We start from the raw sequence: 20019 nt of genomic DNA on the forward strand, positions 1-20019 counted from the left end.
GTTATAATGTGTTACTAACCCCCACCTATTCTGTTTCTCTTCTCGGTACTCAAATATGGCACTTGGTGCCACGGCCCACCTGCCAAGTTGTTTTGCCTGCCTAAGGTAAAGTCATTCCCGATGGAGAATCGCAGGAATCGTCGGGTAGAGGAGTCCTTTCATCGGATTGGCTGGCCCAGCTCTGACTCAGCTATGGAATGGCCAATAAGGGGAGGCAGCTTGATGGCCGAGGTCTCCAGGACTCTAAATAAATCCAAATTCTATCATGGGATATCATTTACTGTTGAATTCTGCTCTATACTTGTAAGATTTCTATTGCACTGTTATATTGTACTAGCTGACGGCCGCCGTAGCATACGGTGGTGTAAGAATAGGAACAGAAAATGGTGAGAAAGGAATTCAGAAATCAAGAAAAAATAAATACTTTTTGAAGGACGCAGTTGTGAATAGGTGTTTTGCTGGAGACGACAGGTAATGAGTCGAAAGATCTAATCTCGGAAAGAGCTTGAATTTCACCTTCACCACCATAAACTCCAGATGTTGCCATGTATTGATAGTACTCCTGACTTGTTGTGATAACTCGACTTGCGATGGAAAGAACAACAGGAAGAATGTCTCCAAATCTGTCCCAATGTGATGCAACAACATCTACTGCCCTATGTCGTAGTGAGAGTGCATTACCTACTGATAGGAACAGGCAGTTGCTGGATCCCGGAATACAGATGACGTTGTACAAAAACAGAGAAGATACTGTCGTTCATTTTATAACAAAGGCTTAGGAAACAACCGTCGCAGTATAATGAAAATAGCAAGGTGTATGGGAGGCCGCAGACAGCGTGGGGAAGGGTTTGGAAGAGGACGAATAGGAAGCGAGAAATGCCGTGTCGGCTGCATGTGGGGGGGAGGTCCGGTTTTGAAGTGGAAGCAGGATGAACCAGAAGAGAAATATATACTGTATAAGAGATTGTTCTGTGTATTGTATTGTATTGTATTGTATTGTATTGACTCCCTTCTTTTTGACACCCACTGCACACCCAACCTATGTGGAAAGGGGTCTTTCTTTGAACTGCCTTTCCCAAGGTTTCTACCATTTTTTTCCCTTAAAGGATTTTTTGGGATTTTTTCCTTGTCTTCTCAGAGAGTCAAGGCTGGGGGGCTGTCAAGAGGCAGGGCCTGTTAAAGCCCATTGCAGCATTCCTTGTGTGATTTTGGGCTCTACAAAAATAAATTGAATTGTATGGTATGTGTGTTTGTGTGTGTTCACGCTGCGATGGACTGGTGCCCTGTCCAGGGTTTGTTTCTGCTTTGCGCCCTATTCTAGCTGGGACAGGTTCCAGCAAACCCACACATGACCCTGATCTGAATTGTGTGGGTTTGACAATAATAATAATAATAATAATAATAATAATCCATCCTGCTATATCCTAACTACAGGGTCACAGGGGTCTGCTGGAGCCAATCCCAGCCAACACAGGGCACAAGGCAGGAAACAAACCCCGGGCATGGCGCCAACCCACCGCAGGGCACACACACACACACACTTACACACCAGGGACAATTTAGGATCGCCAATGCACCTAACTTACATGTCTTTGGACTGTGGGAGGGAACCCACGCAGACACGGAGAGAACATGCAAACTCCACGCAGGGAGGACCTGGGAAGCGAACCCAGGTCTCCTAACTGTGAGGCAGTAGCACTACCCACTGCGCCACCATGCCATCCTAATAATAATAATAATAATTCTTTACATGTACAGTATGTAGTGCTTTTCTCACTACTCTGCTTTTCATAGAAAGTGGGGAGCCACTTCAACCACCACCAATTTGCAACATCGACCTGGAAGATGTGACGGCAGCAGTACTCTCACCACACATTAGCTATTAGGTGGTGACGTGGTGAGAGAGAGCCAATAAGAGACAGGGGATGCTGATGACATAATTCATTCAAATTCAGTAGTTCCTCATTAAACATTAACAAGAAAGATGTCATTCCCACAATGCTGTGTGTTTAAATTAATGACAGGTTTCTTCACCAACAAATGAGGAGTGGAGGCGGGTCTTTAATTCTAATGCACAGCATTGTGGGAATGGCATCTTCCTTGTTGACTTTTAATGCGGAGCTTTCAGGAAGTAACTGTTAATAACCTTTTAGCAGAAAATGCACACATTATGACCATACAAGTAGTTATTGGATATGTGGATTATGCAACACGAGTTACATGAGATTTGTTTTTTCACATCGTTTGACACTGTTTGCTGTTGATCTCCTATCAATACCTCCGAGTTGAGAGATTCAAACTACATGGGGTAAGTAGCATTTGAAACAAATAGCATTTTTGGGTGAAGTATTTGTTTAAGTCAGGGGTCCTTAATCACGGTCCTGGAGGGCCGCAGTGGCTATGGGTTTTCATTCCAGCCAGTTTCCCAATTAGACCTCAGTCCTTGCTGATAATGAAACTTGGTGTTTAACTCTATGACTTGTTAGAACTTTCATTCATCAAAGACACATTTAATTACATTGTAGATCAGGGGTCCTCAATTACAGTTCTGGAGGGCCACATTGGCTGCAGGTTTCCACTTCAACAAATTTTTTAATTACAGCCCATTTATTTACTACTAAAGCAATACATTTTGGGGCTTAATTTTAGTTCTCTTGCCTGTTACCATTCAGAACCCTTAATTGCTGGTTTTAGTTTAAGCAGCTGCATTTAAATTTGAACTGTTGCCTGTTTTGTTAATCAGATCTTTAGTTAATAATAAAATGCAGATAACCAAAAAAAACAGCAGCTCTCCAGCCAATGTGCTTCCTTTTCAAGTATTAAAAGTGTCTGTGTTAAAAAAAAAAATGTTTAAGATAAATGAGAGGGGAATTGGAAGGAACGTTCTGTTCTGGTCAGGGCTGGATTTAAACTTGATAAGGCCCTAAGCTATTTGATACATGGGCCCTTTATAAGTCCAGATATTCTATGTAAGTGCCAAATATGATTTGTTTTGGGGGCCCCCAAGAAGGCGAGGGCCCTAAGCTATAGTTTGTGTAGCTTATACGTAAATCCTGCACTGGTTCTGGTCCACAAAACACCTGGATAACGTTCTCAGGTAAAGAAACTCTACAGCACAATTCCAGTTTCTCTTGGGTGAATGAAAGCGCTAACAGGGCATACAGTTAAATCCTAAGTTTCATTATTAACAAGGACTGAGTTCTAGTTAGAAAACCAGGGGGAAGGAAAACCTGCAGCCACTGCGGCCCTCCAGGATGGTGATTGAGGACCCCTGAGTGAGTGAGGGCAGACCCAGGTAAAATCGCACGACCATTTGCTTCCACAAACATCACACTCTAGCAAGCAACCTAACCAGCAAGTTTAAAACCCATAAGTCATCAGTGCGTACCTGGTGAGGCCTTTGAAAGACCATGTGCACCGGGCCAGGTTGCCTTCTGCCTCCAAGGCGTGTAGCGGTTTCTCGTTCTGCGAATCCATACTCTTCCAACTTCGACAAACTGAAGTAAATAGAAATTAAGTTTCAGGGCACCTGCAGCATACTGAAGACCAACTTGTCTGAATTTGACCCATACTCATCCATTGGGCTATGCTGGTGATACGGCCACTTGGTGGTCCACTACAGTGAGTACTTTTCAAAACAAATGTAGCATAGGCATTGTAAACCAATTCATGGTCACGGTGGGCTGGAGCCAGTCCTCAAGGCTGCACCAACCCTCGACACCAGGGGTTCCCAAACTCGGTCTTGGGGACCCACTGTGGCTGCAGGATTTTATCCCAACCAGACTTACAATTGGTGATAATAATTGATAACAACTGATCTTGTTTAATTAGCTGGTCTTTTATACTCTTCTCTTATTCTGCATTCAGAAAAATACATTTTTTACATTTATAAGACACTAGCCGTCTCCCTCAGCTTCGCCCGCATATTAGTGAAACAGGACAGCGAGGAGGGTCCTGCCTGGCTGCCCACTCCTGACGTCACTCCTCCACCTCAGATTAGTGTGAATATATCACTCCTGCAAGTGAACTATGATTCTTAGCGCAATGAGAGAAGTCGCAAAATCAACAGCAATGTCCAAGCAAATTATAGGAAAAAACCCGATCTAAATCCGTTAAGTAGTTCTGTTGTGTTTGCTAACTTAGCGGAGTTAAGGTTACGCCCCGAGGCAGACACGTGAGTGAGGAGGGCCCTGCAGCCCGATGAGTCTCTCTCGGATTCGCACTAATAATTCGGTACCGCAAGCAAACTCTTGATACTTAGCGTGATGAGAAAAAATCTCAAAAATCAACTGGAATGTTCAAGCAAATTATAGAAAAAAGCCCGATCTAAATTCGTTAAGTCGTTCTCTCGTGAAAAGCGGACAGACATACAAACGGGTCTGTGAATTAGAGGTTATATAGCGCCTGACCCAGCACAGATTCACACTGAGGCACATGTTAAAAAGACACAGGCTTTATTTTTCTTCAGCTGGAGGGTACATCTTCCCTGTAATCCCTCCAGCCACAACACAGTCCCAAGCACTAAACACTGACCAACAAACGCTCTTCCTCTGGTACCACCACTCCTCCTCCCAGGCAACCTCGTCCTCTTCCTCCCGATTCTGGCCTTGAGTGGTGGATGCCCACCCGGAAGTGCCCCAGGTGCTTGATCACCTGTTGCTAATTGGACTTCCGGGCTGGGGCTGTAGAGGTGTCCATGGTGGCTCCGGGATCCCTGCAGCAACCCCTGGCAGCCAACCCAGATCCCCACAGGGTTGTGGAGAACTCCATCTCCCATGGAACCCTGCAGGAAACTGAGGCACCATCGTCAACCAGGGAGGCTGCCACCAAGCGTCCCAGGGGAGATACTGAGAAGCCCATGGCTGTTCCCCAAGAACATAAGTAGAAGGGAGTCCCGGGCGGGCATGGGACCCGGCCGCCCGCCACAGGGTCTAAAAAACTATAAAACATTTCACACTTGGACCACAAAAGTTTTAAAATTGTTTCTTAGCGAGCACCTATGGTCCAAGGGTAGCCTACATTCCAAATTTCAAGTCTCAAGTCCTCATGGTTCGGGAGATTACGCTGAGTGAGTCAGTGGTGTTTGGCTTTTGTTTATATAGATTTCAAAATATTTCTATTTTTTTCTAAACCTATCGATGCTTAACTCTCCTTTGTTGTCTTCCTATTATTTTCCCCTTTTCCTGTGTAGTTTGCTCCCTTCATTTAACCCGAATAATGACAATTAACAACCAGCATAGCCGACACCCAGGATGATAAAGCAGCAGCGACTTCAGCGTCAGACCCGCTAGTTAGTAAATAATCAATTAAATAACCCGAACACCCGGAAAAGAAGAATGAAAATCAGGTTGAAAATGCTGTTTAATAACTTGAATAAAATGATATATTCCCCATGTAACTGCTTATTACATGTTAATAAAAATCTACCAAACTCAGTTTTTCTATTCAATTATATTCAATTTTCACATTGAGTCCAAAACACAGAAAGTGGGAAATAATGATTCACTTAATTAGGCTAGGAGTCCAATGAAAAACAGAAGTTGGTTGAAACAAAAACCTGCAGCCACAGGTGGTCCCCAGGATCGAGTCTGGGAACCACTGCTCCAAAGGAATGGTGCGCCTTCCAGCCTCGGCACCTAACGTGCAGGCCAAGAGAATGGCACGGTCAACCATTGTAATCATAATTAAATAAGAATACTGACCCTTCTCCTGCAAGGAGCGGTGTGTTTGAGAGTCGTAGGTGAAAGACCGGTAAGCGCCAGAGCGGAGCACCTTACTTCTTATCGCTTTCTTCCTCATAAAATTTGAGCAGCCGATGGCGTTGTCTTCAATGTCATTCGCCTGATCATCTTTCTACAATTTAAAAATGAGAGAAGTCAATGTGTGCCAAACAGTCTACAAGCAAAAGAAAAAAGATATTTCCAGGGAAACTGCGGTCAAGAGCGTACACTGGTGTGCGGACCACTCGAAAATTCAAGGGTTTTACTGAACGTCATGGACGTAATAGATTTATCATTCAATAAGGACCTGAACAGGAAGTAACCGTACGTCATTCAAATCTGCGTGCTTGGTCAAAATGTACCTTCACTCCAGTAAAGTGAGCTCCGTTCCTGCACACTGCCCTCTTCTGGTCATCACTGCCGTTTCCCCGATTAACTCAAATCGATTGTCTTTTTGTTTCTTTCAGTTCACACAGCGAAAAGGGAAAGGGAACCCATGATGGTGTTCTGTCCTTGAAGTGCTCTACTCATCGCCTGACACTACTAGTGACTATGAAGAGGTTGTTATGGACATCTTTCTGTTATTAATTATGCTATGATGAATATTGTTTTGCTTATTTTTTTTCATTATTTTGTGTGATTACCGTATAAGTTCACGTATAAGTTGGGTTTTGAAACCCAAAAAATCGATCATAAAATCAGACCCCGACTTATACGCCTGTTCGAAAATACGACACAACGCTTTCTCCAATTTCGCACCAGTTTCTCAGACACATCGAATTTTGATGCAGCAGCGCAGTTACCAATTTCTTTCACCACTTCAACGACTTTTAATTTAAAACCAGCTTCATATTTTCTTCTGATCAAACGCTCCATCGTAGATAAGGGATGCTCTTACGATAAAGGTGTATGAGGGTGTGAGATACAAAAAACACAAAACAGTGCAAATGTCGCTTTGGAATAGTTCGGGTATTACCGTGTGGTCATGTAGGCACAATACATAGAAAAAAAGGCCGTGTACTCCGTGGTTACTCTCTCAGGTGGGCGTTAGCATATCATAATGTCTTGGACCAATAGCATGAGTTTTCCGCATTCGACTTATATGACCGGCATTATAAAATACCGGGAAATTATACGGTAAAATCAAGCCCGACTTATCCGTGGGAGAACTTAAACGTGAGTATATACAGTATTGTGTATTCTTTCTGTTAAGCTAAGGGGGGTGGCGCCACTTGAAACTGCTTGCTATTTGAGAGCAAGTAATCCCTGCAATGGCTACTTTGGAATTATATTCATTTCCTTTTTTGGCTTTCTTTTTCACATTCTGTGATTAGGTTCTCCAGTTATTTATTGACTTCTGGCTTTCATATGATAAAAGTGCTGTTTTCTGGATTTCATTTTAAATTTGAATGAAAGGCAAACCTTTTCGGTTACCTGTATTCTAATTCATGTACATTTTGAATTCTCAGTAATTTTTTAAATATTAAAGAAACTTTGTTTTGTTTTTGTGGACCTGAGGTTTTTACAGATTTTTCTGAACTCCCATGGGGTCTCATTAACTATCAGCCCTTTGCCTTACTATTAGACCTAAGCCTGCAACTTGAGTTTGGGGCTAGGCTGCTTAGGGAGAGCCTTACATGTTTTCCTCAAACCCATGTTTCACTGCAGATCTGACTTTTTTTCTTGAGGCCTTTCACCATTTTTGAGCCGGCCAAATCATTCCACTAACTCCTTAAATAAGCAGGGCTCACACAGAGATGGAAACAACAGCAATTTATTTTTTGAATAGCCAAAAATCACACAAGGAGGGCCACAATGGGCTTCAAGGCCTTATTTTTTGACAGCATTGCCTCCCTAAGAAGACAAGAAAAAACTCATGGGAAAAAAACCTATAGGGAAAAAAATGGAAAAAATCTTGGGAAAAGCAATTCAGAGAGAGACCCCCTTTCCACGTAAGTTGGGCAGGCAATGGGCGTCATGGTAGTTAGCATCTATCCTAAAAGCATTGGGCGCGAGACAGAAACCATCCCAGGATGGAATATATGGTAGGAGAAAAACAGGGAGAATGTGCAATCTCCACGGAGACCGTGACGGGACCCGGGATCTTCTGAGGCTGTTAAGCAGCAGCACTAACCAATGTGTCATCACGCCGCCATTTTATAAATATGAGGAGCACTGTGAGCCTAGTAGCACAAAGTGTTTCAGTAATATACTGAGATGAATATGTAAAACTAAAGTGTTTAAGGCTCATTGACTTCTGCTGTATGAACACATTAAAAAAGCATCTTCGTAATTAACACAATCCAAGACAATCTTCGATTTTCCAAATAATTGATATTTTTATTCTATCTTATGTTTAATGTTACTGCTTTCCAATGTGAACCAACATACCATTTGTTCATGGAAAAGCTCTCCTTGGGTGGGTGCCCTTCGGAAGGACACTAAGGCGTTGACATTAAGGGAGACCCCCTCACTGAGGAGTGTTGAAGATGGAGGAAATCTCACGACAGCTGACGCATTTCCTGGCTGCTCAATGTGTTCAGGGTGGCTGTCTATGTAGGCCAGTTGGAACATGCGGCTCAGCAGCAGATTTAAAATAGTGGCCTGTAGGGAGACAGACAGCAGATTGAAATCCTGCTACTCAACCGGTACTGGCCATCATAAAGATAAAATCATCCTGCCACACCCAGAACAGCCAAAAGTGTGAAGTTCATGGGATCAGTGGTTAACAACCTGACACTGGTGAGCCTTTTTGAAAGACCCATGAGGACAGATAGATAGATAAAATAGTCAGGGTGAAAGGTGCTATATCATAGATAGATAGATGTGAAAGGCACTATATTAAAGATAGATAGATAGATAGATAGATAGATAGATAGATAGATAGATAGATAGATAGATGTGAAAGGCACTATATTATAGATAGATAGATGTGAAAGGCACTATATGATAGATAGATAGATAGATAGATAGATAGATAGATGTGAAAGGCACTATATGATAGATAGATCGATAGATAGATAGATAGATGTGAAAGGCACTATATGATAGATAGATAGATAGATAGATAGATAGATAGATAGATAGATAGATAGATAGAGTGACAGGTGGTCATGGCTATTACCCAGGTGGGATACCAGCTGGATGGAAGGACCGGAGAAGAGATCATCTATAAGGCACAACTTTCCCTGTGCAGCTGTGACACCATGGATTCTTGCAGGGCATGCTGGGAGTTTGAGTTTGGCTCAGCCCAGCTGGGTATCCGAGGCACCATTGCAACCCTTTAAGGAGGTGTCCAGGCTGGGTAAAGACTCCGGCCATCCCTCACATTAGATAGATAGATAGATAGATAGACATTTGCCTATGGCACATAACACTAATAGTACATTCATTTTCACAGCTTACCATGATACAGTATATTGTACTACTACATTTTTTGTTACTAAAACTGTACCGTATTATTACAGGCCCATGGCTCACTTATTCAGTCCCGCTAATAAAGTATCTATCTATCTATCTATCTAATACATGGACTCTTGCTTACTAAGAGACTTTCAGATCGGAGAATGGAGAGTTCAGATTTACAAGTTGAACTCCAAAAGGACCACCACTATTAGATGAAGGAACAGTTGTGACATGTTGCCTGCAGCAAAAAGACAAGCGACCATGTTTGTTGTACCTCTGACGGCTGGCCGCTCACAAACAGGTGACAGTAGAGCTCATTGCGCGGACAGCCTGGATTGTAGGCGACAAAGGCAAACTGACGGTCCGATGAACGGCAGGTAGTAAAGGAAATTCTCCTGAGACAATGGGCCATCAGCAAGGTCTGCAACAAGATGGTGAGAGATGACTATCAAACATTTTCAGTTTAGGGACACACTCCCACCTTAAATTTACTCCATATGTCTGTGACACTATTGATAAAAATATATTTTTTTTTTCCGTAAAGAGAACATGAATCTAACATGTGTGACACCAGTAGCGTTGATGCAGCAAAACAGACAGGCAGGCCATTTTTGCCTCCTCCTGAAAAGCCTATTTGGTCTCTTCAATGGCTGAGGTCTACCAGGTGTCCTGAAGTCAGATTTATGTTAAGGGTTTGGACTCCTTTTCATGGAGAAGGACTGACTCCGGTGGACTTTCCTCATCTTTTCTCTAATTTCTGTTGCCTATGCATACAACCTCTTTTTAATATAATGTGTGTCATGCATGTGCATAGGAGGATCACCTTCTGAGTTCATCAGAGGTATGTTAAACCACTCCTGGACAAGAGGGGGCACTGTGGCTAGCAGTATTGACCCTTTTCACATCCATAGCACTAAGAAGATGCCCAATAAGTTTCATTGACAAAGCCCCTTCCAGTCGAGGTCCTAAAAAAATAAGAGGTCCCCAGAAGGGGGAAAATGACAATAATGGAGACTGCTATCAGTTAGCATATGCATGTCTTACCAAGACAGATTGTGACATACGCTGATAAGAAGGCTGCAAGCCAAAGCACAGGCTACAGGCAGATCAGCCACTCCTCACGCGACATACATACTCAGATGGTGTGTTCAACACTATAATTAATATTTCATCATGCGGGTTGAGCTTATCGCACGCTGTGATCCAATTTGCCATCTTGCCACGGACCACCGCTGCAGTTCCAGTTAGTGAAGAGCACAAAAGGGAGAAAGCACGCCATTTCAAGCTTGAAGCAGTACTCCCCCATAACGTGAACACTGTCAGTTTCATCTAACCCTTCAGGGGAAGCAGTCCACTGATACTGATCATCGTTCTCTTAACGTTTTCTCTCCAGGCTTATCAAAGGATTCCTGCTGCCACTCAGGTTGTTAAGTGATTGCAGACCACCGCCTTCCCACCCAACTTCTGAAGTCCTGACACAATAACATTCTGGCTTTCAGTGGGAGTTCAAAGAGTTGCTTGCTGGACCCCCAAGGTGTTGCACTGCTTTACCCATCCATTTCATTTAAAATCCCACCCTATTGTCACATGTGCCACCTTGTAGGCCTACGTCTTAACCTTATACTCTCACCTGTTTGTCTTTGTCATAAATCTTCACTCCTTTGGCAGACAACATCAGAATCACAGGAGTTTTTATCTCACAGTCCTGAAAGAAACACAAGAATTGACTCAACAGAAGAAGTTCAGCTCATTGGGACTCGTCATTCTCTTTTGGATTCTCGACCGAATTCCTCCGACACGGACAATACAGAAGCCTTTGAAAGACGATGATTTGTAATTATTCTGTTCCTTGGTGAACTCAAACTACTCTCATTGTGATCCTGCTATGTCACCAAAGAAAAGAAAAGCATGGGATGAACAGCCATCTGCTCTGTGGTGGAGCTCAGCTGAATGCATATCAATGATTTATGCAACAGGTGGGCTCCATTATTCAATAGTGGACTAGCCAAGTACCCAAAAGTGAGAAATGAAAAGGCTAGAAGACGCACTGAGCGGCACGGTGGCGCAGTGGGTAGCGCTGCTGCCTCGCAGTAAGGAGACCTGGGCTCGCTTTCCAGGTCCTCCCTGCGTGGAGTTTGCATGTTCTCTGCGTGGGTTTCTTCCGGGTGCTCAGGTCTCCTCCCACAGTCCAAAGACATGCAGGTTAGGTGCATTGGCGATTCTAAATTGTCACCAGTGTGTGCCCGGCGGTGGGCTGGCGCTCTGCCAGAGGTTTGTTTACTGCCTTGCGCCCTGTGTTGGCTCCAGCAGACCCCCGTGACCCTGTAGTTAGGATATAATGGATGGATGGATGGATGGATAAAAGATGCACTTTGAAGCACAAATTAATGAGTCATGACAAACAAATGAGATCCCCATTATGTTTGATATTATAAAGGTTTCAGCTTGCAGGATAACAACTTAAAATGTATAGTTAAGCGTGAAAATTACAAGCAGCCTTTGACTGTGGGCCATGCAGGATTTTCAGACGTGAATAGTCTGGCACCCTTACTGCTTCATCATCTTCTGACGCTCCTGTCTCATCCCCTGCAGTAGTACAGTTGCACATCTCCCCAGCTATGGAGGAATTGCTTGGACAAAATCAAATAAACAAATGCACAAAGAAATAAATGCATTGGGAAATGTGCAAATAAATAAATAAATAAATAAATGATATGTGAGAATCAATAATTAAATGTATCATGAAATATGTTTTTGGTTGCTTTTTTACTTATGTATTTGCTATCCGTGCTACTTGTCTAAGTAATCTGTGCAGACCTCATTGTTAACGTTTGCACGGCACCATTCGACACACATGTCTCTGTTATATGCCATTTGGTATGGGATTCTTAAAAACAGTGTTAATGTTAGTGATGTGCCATCTGTTGGAATGATAAATGCTTTGCATATGTCTCGGTTATATGCTATTTGGTAAGAGATTTGTAAATGTTGTAGTTAATGTTTGTGTTGTGCCATCAGTTGGAATGAAAAATGCTTTGCATATGTCTCTGTTATATGCTATTTGGTATGGGATTTGTAAAAACAATAATAATGTTTGTAATGCACCATCTGTTGTAATGACAAATGCAATACATTTTATTAATACATACATTTGTGTTTTGCTGTTTTTTTCATGGAAAATTAATTTTGCAGTAATTACATTTTTTTAACATTAGTTCTACAGGAAATTGGCTAAGACCAAAATTAAAATTAGGGCTAATTAAATCGTTGATGTTGTTTAAATAATGAATGCTGTTAATAATTACACACACAGGGGAGACACGGTGGCAGAGCGGTAGTACTCCTGTCTCGCAGGGAGTCGCATCTCTTGTGTTCCCTGCCTGGAGTTTTCCTGCTGGGTTTCCACAGTGGACTCCGGTTTCCTTCCAAAGACATGAAGGTTTGGGGATTTGATGATGATAAAATGACACTAGTGTGTGTGTGTGTGTGTGTGTGTGTGTGTGTGTGCTTGTGTTCACCTTGTGATGAGCGGATGCCCCATCCAGGGATTGTTTCTATCTCATGCCCGATGCTTGCTGCAATGGGCCCATCCCTGGAATGATGGATGTAATCATTAAACATCCTCTTCAGAGATATTGTGGCAAGGTGCCCTCGGAATTTAATGGGTGTTTCAGGCAATTCACAACACAGCGAAGCCGGACATGTTCTCACTGGGATGATATCTCGCACTGCCACCTGGGGGAATCTTCCAGATTTACGTAATGCATGTGCAAGTATAAACAGTACAACGCTTGCATAGCAGTAGAGCACGTGTCATATCGCGTTAAGTATAAACCTGGCCTTACATGAACCTCTGTTAGAGCAGCTCATGTCTCCTGCTCCTTAACATCAAAGCCAGTAAGTGACACGATGTTCATGTCTGGAGAACCACAGCCACTTGGTAGACAGTAGGGCTTTAGGGACCTTCAGAACTCGACTTGATGTTATTTTAGAAGAATTAAGTGGACAGGACTGGCGAGCTTTGTTGGGCTGAATGGCCTGTTCTCGCCTAGATTGTCCTAATGTTTAATGTTCTGAAAAAGTTATTTCAAAAGTTTTTTTTTTAACTTTGTGACTAAAAAAAACATATTTTCCACATACTTTTAATAAAAAGGTAGCACTTTCCACACCAGGCGGCACGATGGCGCAGTGGGTAGAGCTGCTGCCTCGCAGTAAGGAGACCCGGATTCGTTTCCCGGGTCCTCCCTGCGTGGAGTTTGCATGTTCTCCCCGTGTTTGTGTGGGATTCCTCCCACAGTCCAAAGACATGCAGGTTAGGTGGACTGACGATTCTAAATTGTGTGGGTGTGTGTTGCTTCCTGCCTTGCGCCCTGTGTTGGTTGGGATTGGCTCCAGCAGACCCCCGTGACCCTGTAGTTAGGATATAGCAGGGTTGGATAATGGATGGATGGACCTTGGGGCTATGCAGGCCCCTGATGCCATAAAAGCTCACTGTCATATTCCCATGTTAAGTTCTTATGTATAAATATCTCCCTCAATACACCAAAATCATGCATGGTTCATAAAAAGCTTTACCTTCAATCTTTAGTAACCGATTGCCCACTTATGCGTCACAAAACTTTCACACACTGAGTTACTGTAGGCGGCACATCTCCTTACCGTCAGTGATTTCATCTGCTCATGGACCAGCCACGTCTTCTCATCCAAGCTGCAGTCTTCCACTTCAAAGGAGCCAACGTACTGCAATGGAGACATGACAGCACAAGAACATTACTGCAGTCGACTGCTCCATGAAAAGCACTTCAAAGACTTTCTCACATTGACGTGATCTGCCCAGCCAGGACTACTTCTGATTCAATGGTGCCGTCACCCTACCTCCATGTCTGCTGGTTTCCTTTTAACGCATATCGAGTGACCTTCTCCTGTAATTCATCTTGTTTCTTTGGCTAATGCTTATAAACGTTTTGTTGTGTTGTTCTTGCAAAGGGCCTCACATAAAACAAAAATGGATTCTATACAGTAATTGACATGGACATGACTGGCCTGAATTAACGCAGAACTGCTGAAGAGGACACACACTGAGTGGCCTGTTTATTAGGTACACCTATCTAGTAGCGTGTTGCACTTTATTGGACCTTCATCTGGACATGCATTCTGCAAGTCCTGGGGCCTCATGCATAAGGCCGTGCGTAGAATTCGCACTATAACATGACGTACGCACAAAAAAATCCAGATGCATAAATCTGTGCGTTCGCCAACTTCCACGTTCTTCCGCTACATAAATCACGGTCAGCGTGGAAATTAACGCACTTGCATGTGCCTGCTGTCAGAATTACGTCTCTTTGAATATGCAAATCAATATAAATAGCCCTTAAGCTCAGCATTCTGTGAAAAGGCAATGGCAAAACCTTGAGGAAAAATAGGACAATTTCAGCGAATACCAAGTGGAGGCAAAGAAAAACGTACTATTTGTTGGTTTAAACAGTGGTATGAACAAGAAAAGGAAGTTGATCGAGTGACATAGCGTGTCGGAGAAACTCGAAAGCTCAAGTTCACAAAGTCACACAGTGCCGGAATAAAAAAGATGTTGTCAGATATCAAAGACGCCGTGAAAAGGCGAATCGCAGTCCACTGTCTGAGTGTCATATGAAAGCTTATTAGGGTACAGAGAAAAAAAAATGGCACACAGTGGGAAAAAAGCACGAAATGTCAACTTTAATCTCAAAATTTCCATTTTAATCAATTAGTTTATTTTGTCATTAAAGTAGAACATCATAAACTTCATCTTAAAATTGTTTAATTTACTAGTTTCTCAAATCCCATTGTAACTAAAGTAGAACATTAAATGCTTTGTTTTGTATTTGATCTTCTATGTGCTGTATGTGTGTGAATCACTACTTGCTTCCGTGCTTTGTCTTCCTCCGTCAGGACACAGAATCCGTTACATTCGTGATATTACAGCTTTCTGAATAATTAAAATACTGAGATGTATACGTGATATCATTTTTATGATGATAGGAGTTAAAGCACGTTATTAAACTTGGGAACACGGTGGCGCAGTGATTGTGCGCAACCTTCGATGAAATAATTTATTGTAGCAGTACTGTCTCTTTCAAACGTACTAACCTCCAATTCCTGTCCTTCCTTTTCTTTCTCCAAATAGACAATCGCCACACAATCAGCTCTGTAATAGACGTTACGCCATCTGTAAGCTTAGAACGCCGATTCTTCAAAACCTTTAAGGTACATTGAAATATCTTTGTAGTATATGTTTAATTATTCTGTCCTTCACGCCAGTCCCAGTGAAGCATACAGTGCAAGGCAGGAAAAATCTGTGAATGGAGCGCCAGATCCCTGCTAGCATTGTGACACCGTGTCCTTTAATTATTAACAATATAGATTATTTAAATGAAGTTAAAGTTTTATCTGTATAATATAATAAACATATTTTGCTGCATTTGATCTTAAAAATTATATCGTGATTATATGTAAATACAGTGGGATGCAAAAGTTTAGGCAACCTTGTTAATAGTCATTATTTTCCTGTATAAATCGTTGGTTGTTACGATAAAAAACGTCAGTTAAATATATCGTATAGGAGACACACACAGTGATATCTGAGAAGTGAAATGAAGTTTATTGGATTTACAAAAAGTGTGCAGTAATTGTTCAAACAAAATCAGGCAGGTGCATAAATTTGGGCACCACAAAAAAGAAATGAAATCAATATTTAGTAGATCCGCCTTTTGCAGAAATTACAGCCTCTAAACGCTTCCTGTAGGTTCCAATGAGAGTCTGGATTGTGGTTGAAGGTATTTTGGACCATTCCTCTTTACAAAACATCTCTAGTTCATTCAGGTTTGATGGCTTCCGAGCATGGACAGCTCTCTTTAACTCACACCACAGATTTTCAATTCTATTCAGGTCTGGGGACTGAGATGGCCATTCCAGAACGTTGTACTTGTTCCTCTGCATGAATGCCTTAGTGGATTTTGAGCAGTGTTTGGGTCGTTGTCTTGTTGAAAGATCCAGCCCCAGCGCAGCTTCAGCTTTGTCACTGATTCCTGGACATTGGTCTCCAGAATCTGCTGATACTGAGTGGAATCCATGCGTCCCTCAACTTTGACAAGATTCCCAGTCCCTGCACTGGCCACACAGCATGATGGAACCACCACCATATTTTACTGTAGGTAGCAGGTGTTTTTCTTGGAATGCTGTGTTCTTTTTCCTCCATGCATAACGCCCTTGTTATGCCCAAATAACTCAATTTTAGTTTCATCAGTCCACAGCACCTTATTCCAAAATGAAGCTGGCTTGTCCAAATGTGCTTGAGCAGACCTCAAGCGGCTCTGTTTGTGCTGTGGGCGGAGAAAAGGCTTCCTCTGCATCACTCTCGCATACAGCATCTCCTTGTGTAAAGTCGGCCGAATGGTTGAACGATGCACAGTGACTCCATCTGCTGCAAGATGATGTTGTAGGTCTTTGGTGCTGGTCTGTGGGTTGACTCTGACTGTTCTCACCATTCATCGCTTCTGTCTATCCGAAATCTTTCTTGGTCTGCCACTTCAAGCCTTAACTTGAACTGAGCCTGTGGTCTTCCATTTCCTCAATATGTTCCTAACTGTGGAAACAGACAGCTTAAATCTCTGGGACAGCTTTCTGTATCCTTCCCCTAAACCATGATGGTGAACAATCTTCATCTTCAGGTCATTTGAGAGTTGTTTTGTGACCCCCATGTTGCTACTCTTCAGAGAAAATTAAAGGAGGAGGGAAACTTACAATTGACCCCCTTAAATACTCTTTCTCATTATAGGATTCACCTGTGTATGTAGGTCAGGGGTCACTGAGCTTACCAAGCCAATTTGAATTCCAATAATTAGTTCTAAAAGTTTTGGAATCAATAAAATGACAACGGTGCCCAAATTTATGCACCTGCCTGATTTTGTTTGAACAATTATTGCACACTTTCTGTAAATCCAATAAACTTCATTTCACTTCTCAAATATCACTGTGTGTGTCTCCTATATGATATATTTAACTGACATTTTTTATCGTAACAACCAACGATTTATACAGGAAAATAATGACTATTAACAAGGTTGCCCAAACTTTTGCATCCCACTGTACGTGCTTTATAAAGTGGCGCAGGTTATGCAATATTATAACTGTAGTGCAAGTTTACAAGTGAGTTGATTGTACTTATAAGTACAAGTAGTTCTACAAGGAGCACTTGATGGACTGATTCGAGTGTGTTTAGAGCTCTTGGGGTGAAACTGTTTCTGAACCGCGAGGTCCGTACAGGACAGGTTTTGAAGCGTTTGCCATGTGAGAAGCAGTTCAAATAGGAAGCATGGCTGAGGCAGCGTGTGCTTGATGCTCTCTTTCGGATCAGCTGCTGTACAGCTGTGATTCACACTCAGATACAGTGCTATAAATACTCCGAGTGGTGCAGTGAGAGTAACAACGCTGAAGCAGCTATGGTATTTAGAATAGTTTATCCATTCTGTGGACCATTATATTGTTACAGGTTAATTACAACCAGAAGCATCAAACTAATAAACAATATGCAGTTAATATCAGTGTATTTATAAAGCCGCGTCAGGGATGTGGATCTGAAAAAGAAAGATAAACCACTCAGGAACAGTAGCACTGCTTTGACGCTGGGTGCCACCAGTCTGTATAACAGAGCGCAGAACTTGCGTACGCCAGGGTATGAGCTACCGTGGAAAAGTGCGTGGCTTTACACCAAGTGTAGGTTTTATACATCGCGATTTGAACGTGGAAAAGTTCTTACGCAACATTTGTGCGTACGCACCATTTATACACGAGGCCCCTGGTCTTCAGGAATTTGACTTTGCCAAGCAGCCCTTGCAAACCGTACAGCTGCACACTCCCGCTCTGATCAGCATTTCCCACCCCGTCCTAAAGTTGTGATCCCCAGGACTATGCAGGCCCCTGAGGCATTGAAAACGTTCAGTATATTCCTATTTCCAGAACCCTTCTGTGACAATGCTTGCCTTGTGACGAACTGGAATTGTCTACATGAGTTTGGGTAATCTGTAGCCATGAAAGGACTGAAGGATGTTCAGCTACGTCTTGCCAAGCCGACATTCTTCCTTGGGCATTATTGACCCTAATATGTGCCAGGAAAACATACCTCACACCAACACACTGGCACACTAAACTAGGTGGCTCCATGGACTCATGATGTTCAAACCAAATTCTTAGCCTTCCATCAGCATAATGCCAAAGGAACCTGATTCATCTGATCAAGAAACTTTTTTCCAATCATCGTGGTCCAGTTTTAATGCTTTTGTGCCCACTTAAGACACTGTTTCTTGCTTTTCACTGTCAACATTAGTATGTTTTTTTGCTGTTGTCAAGTCAAAAACCAATAAGTACTGCAAGCTGAGATGACATCACACCACAGCACTACAAAAGTTTGTGATGCGCCATCTGTTGGACTGACAAATGCAATGCCATTTAGCATATCTCTATATTATATAAAAAAAATCTTGGGTTGAGATGTGATTTTCTCGGAGACACTTTAATGTCCCACGAGACAAGGAGGACAGCTGCTGTACAGGCACACACTAAGGACAATTTGGGATCGCCAATGCACCTAACCTGCATGCCTTTGGACTGTGGGAGGAAACCCACAAAGACACGGGGAGAACATGCAAACTCCACGCAGGGAGGACCCGGGAAGCGAACCCTGGTTTTCTAAACTGCGAGGCAGCAGCACTACCAATGTGCCACCCCTTTACGCTTGTTCTTGCTCCATATCATCGCTTTTGCCATTATCGCGCGAGTTCACATTTCGGTATATTTTTAGTAACACACAAATGTCCTGCACTTGGTACACCCGGTGTAACTTTCAGTCTCCTGCAGCCCAGTGATGGTTTAGAAAATTAATACATCAATGGATAAACATGAAAGCATGGTGATACTAGATATGTTGAATTCACTTTTAACACCTGACCGGAACATAAAAAATTGTTTTATTTTGCGTGAAGCACAATGTTGTGTCCCTTATCTGATAGAATGATGTCTGAATAACACTTCCTCCAGCTACAAAGACACGCTCTCTGGTGCCTCACACCTTCTCAGATGCTTGAGCCTTCTCCCTTTGAGATGGCACAATATGACATCATTGTCCGTCTCTGGTGTAGATAGCACAAATACAGTAGATGTTATCATTCTATTATGCTGTACAGTGCTTTGTATTCTTAGCATCAGCTCAGATATGGAGTGTACAGCTAGAGATGAGGTCAAAGTAACACAAGCACTACAAATACGTGTGCATAACTCCAAACTGGATGTCCACCTCTGTTTCATGCTGCTAGTAGAGCACTAGTCCAGAGCTGGGGAGAACTCTGCGTAGTTAGTCATTGTTCTGAATCTGGCCATGCAAAAACAGCTAAAAGGAGTGCAGGCTTCAGAATTAAACACAAATAGTCAGAGCAGATCTCTAAAGAGGTCTGGGCAACCACGTCACAAACTAAAATGGCAAGATAGTGGTCAGGCTTTTAAATATCAAAAGCTCACAACATGTAAAAAAAAAACCAAAAAAACATAGTAAACAATATTGAAAAAGATTTATTTTAAAGAATTCAAAAAGGAATCACAAAATGCAAGGAAGGAAAAGCAGCAAAAATAAGTCTTTTTAAAAATTCAAATATAAGAGCAAACAAATCCACAATCAGCAAACCAAAACCAGGGGTTCAAAAGCCAGGAAATCCACACAACAAAATAATCATGTGAGACACGGGCATCTAATAAAGAAAGCAGCCATGTCACCTGTCTTTCAGAACGGATAATCCACGGGAAGCTAAGCATGTTTGGGTCCGGCCACTACTTGGATGACACACCATCTTGTAAAAGCTTTGTGTGC

The 20019-nt window shown here is 42.5% G+C and overlaps 1 protein-coding gene across 2 annotated transcripts in view; it reads right to left on the reverse strand.

Moving 5' to 3' along the window:
• sh2d5 (SH2 domain containing 5) overlaps positions 1-20019 on the reverse strand; it is a 48694-nt gene that overhangs the window by 13685 nt on the left and 14990 nt on the right. The window contains exons 2-7 of one of the 2 annotated variants that reach the window (XM_039755698.1): positions 13785-13865; positions 10756-10830; positions 9400-9546; positions 8112-8324; positions 5703-5853; positions 3389-3497 (exon numbers count right to left, since the gene is read on the reverse strand). In XM_039755698.1, coding sequence (XP_039611632.1) covers positions 3389-3497; positions 5703-5853; positions 8112-8324; positions 9400-9546; positions 10756-10830; positions 13785-13865 — 776 coding nt within the window. The remainder of the gene's footprint in view (positions 1-3388; positions 3498-5702; positions 5854-8111; positions 8325-9399; positions 9547-10755; positions 10831-13784; positions 13866-20019) is intronic. The other variant, XM_039755699.1, reaches the window with a different exon arrangement.

The sequence above is a fragment of the Polypterus senegalus genome, chromosome 6, assembly GCF_016835505.1.
Source record: "Polypterus senegalus isolate Bchr_013 chromosome 6, ASM1683550v1, whole genome shotgun sequence".
NCBI classification, from domain to species: domain Eukaryota; kingdom Metazoa; phylum Chordata; class Cladistia; order Polypteriformes; family Polypteridae; genus Polypterus; species Polypterus senegalus.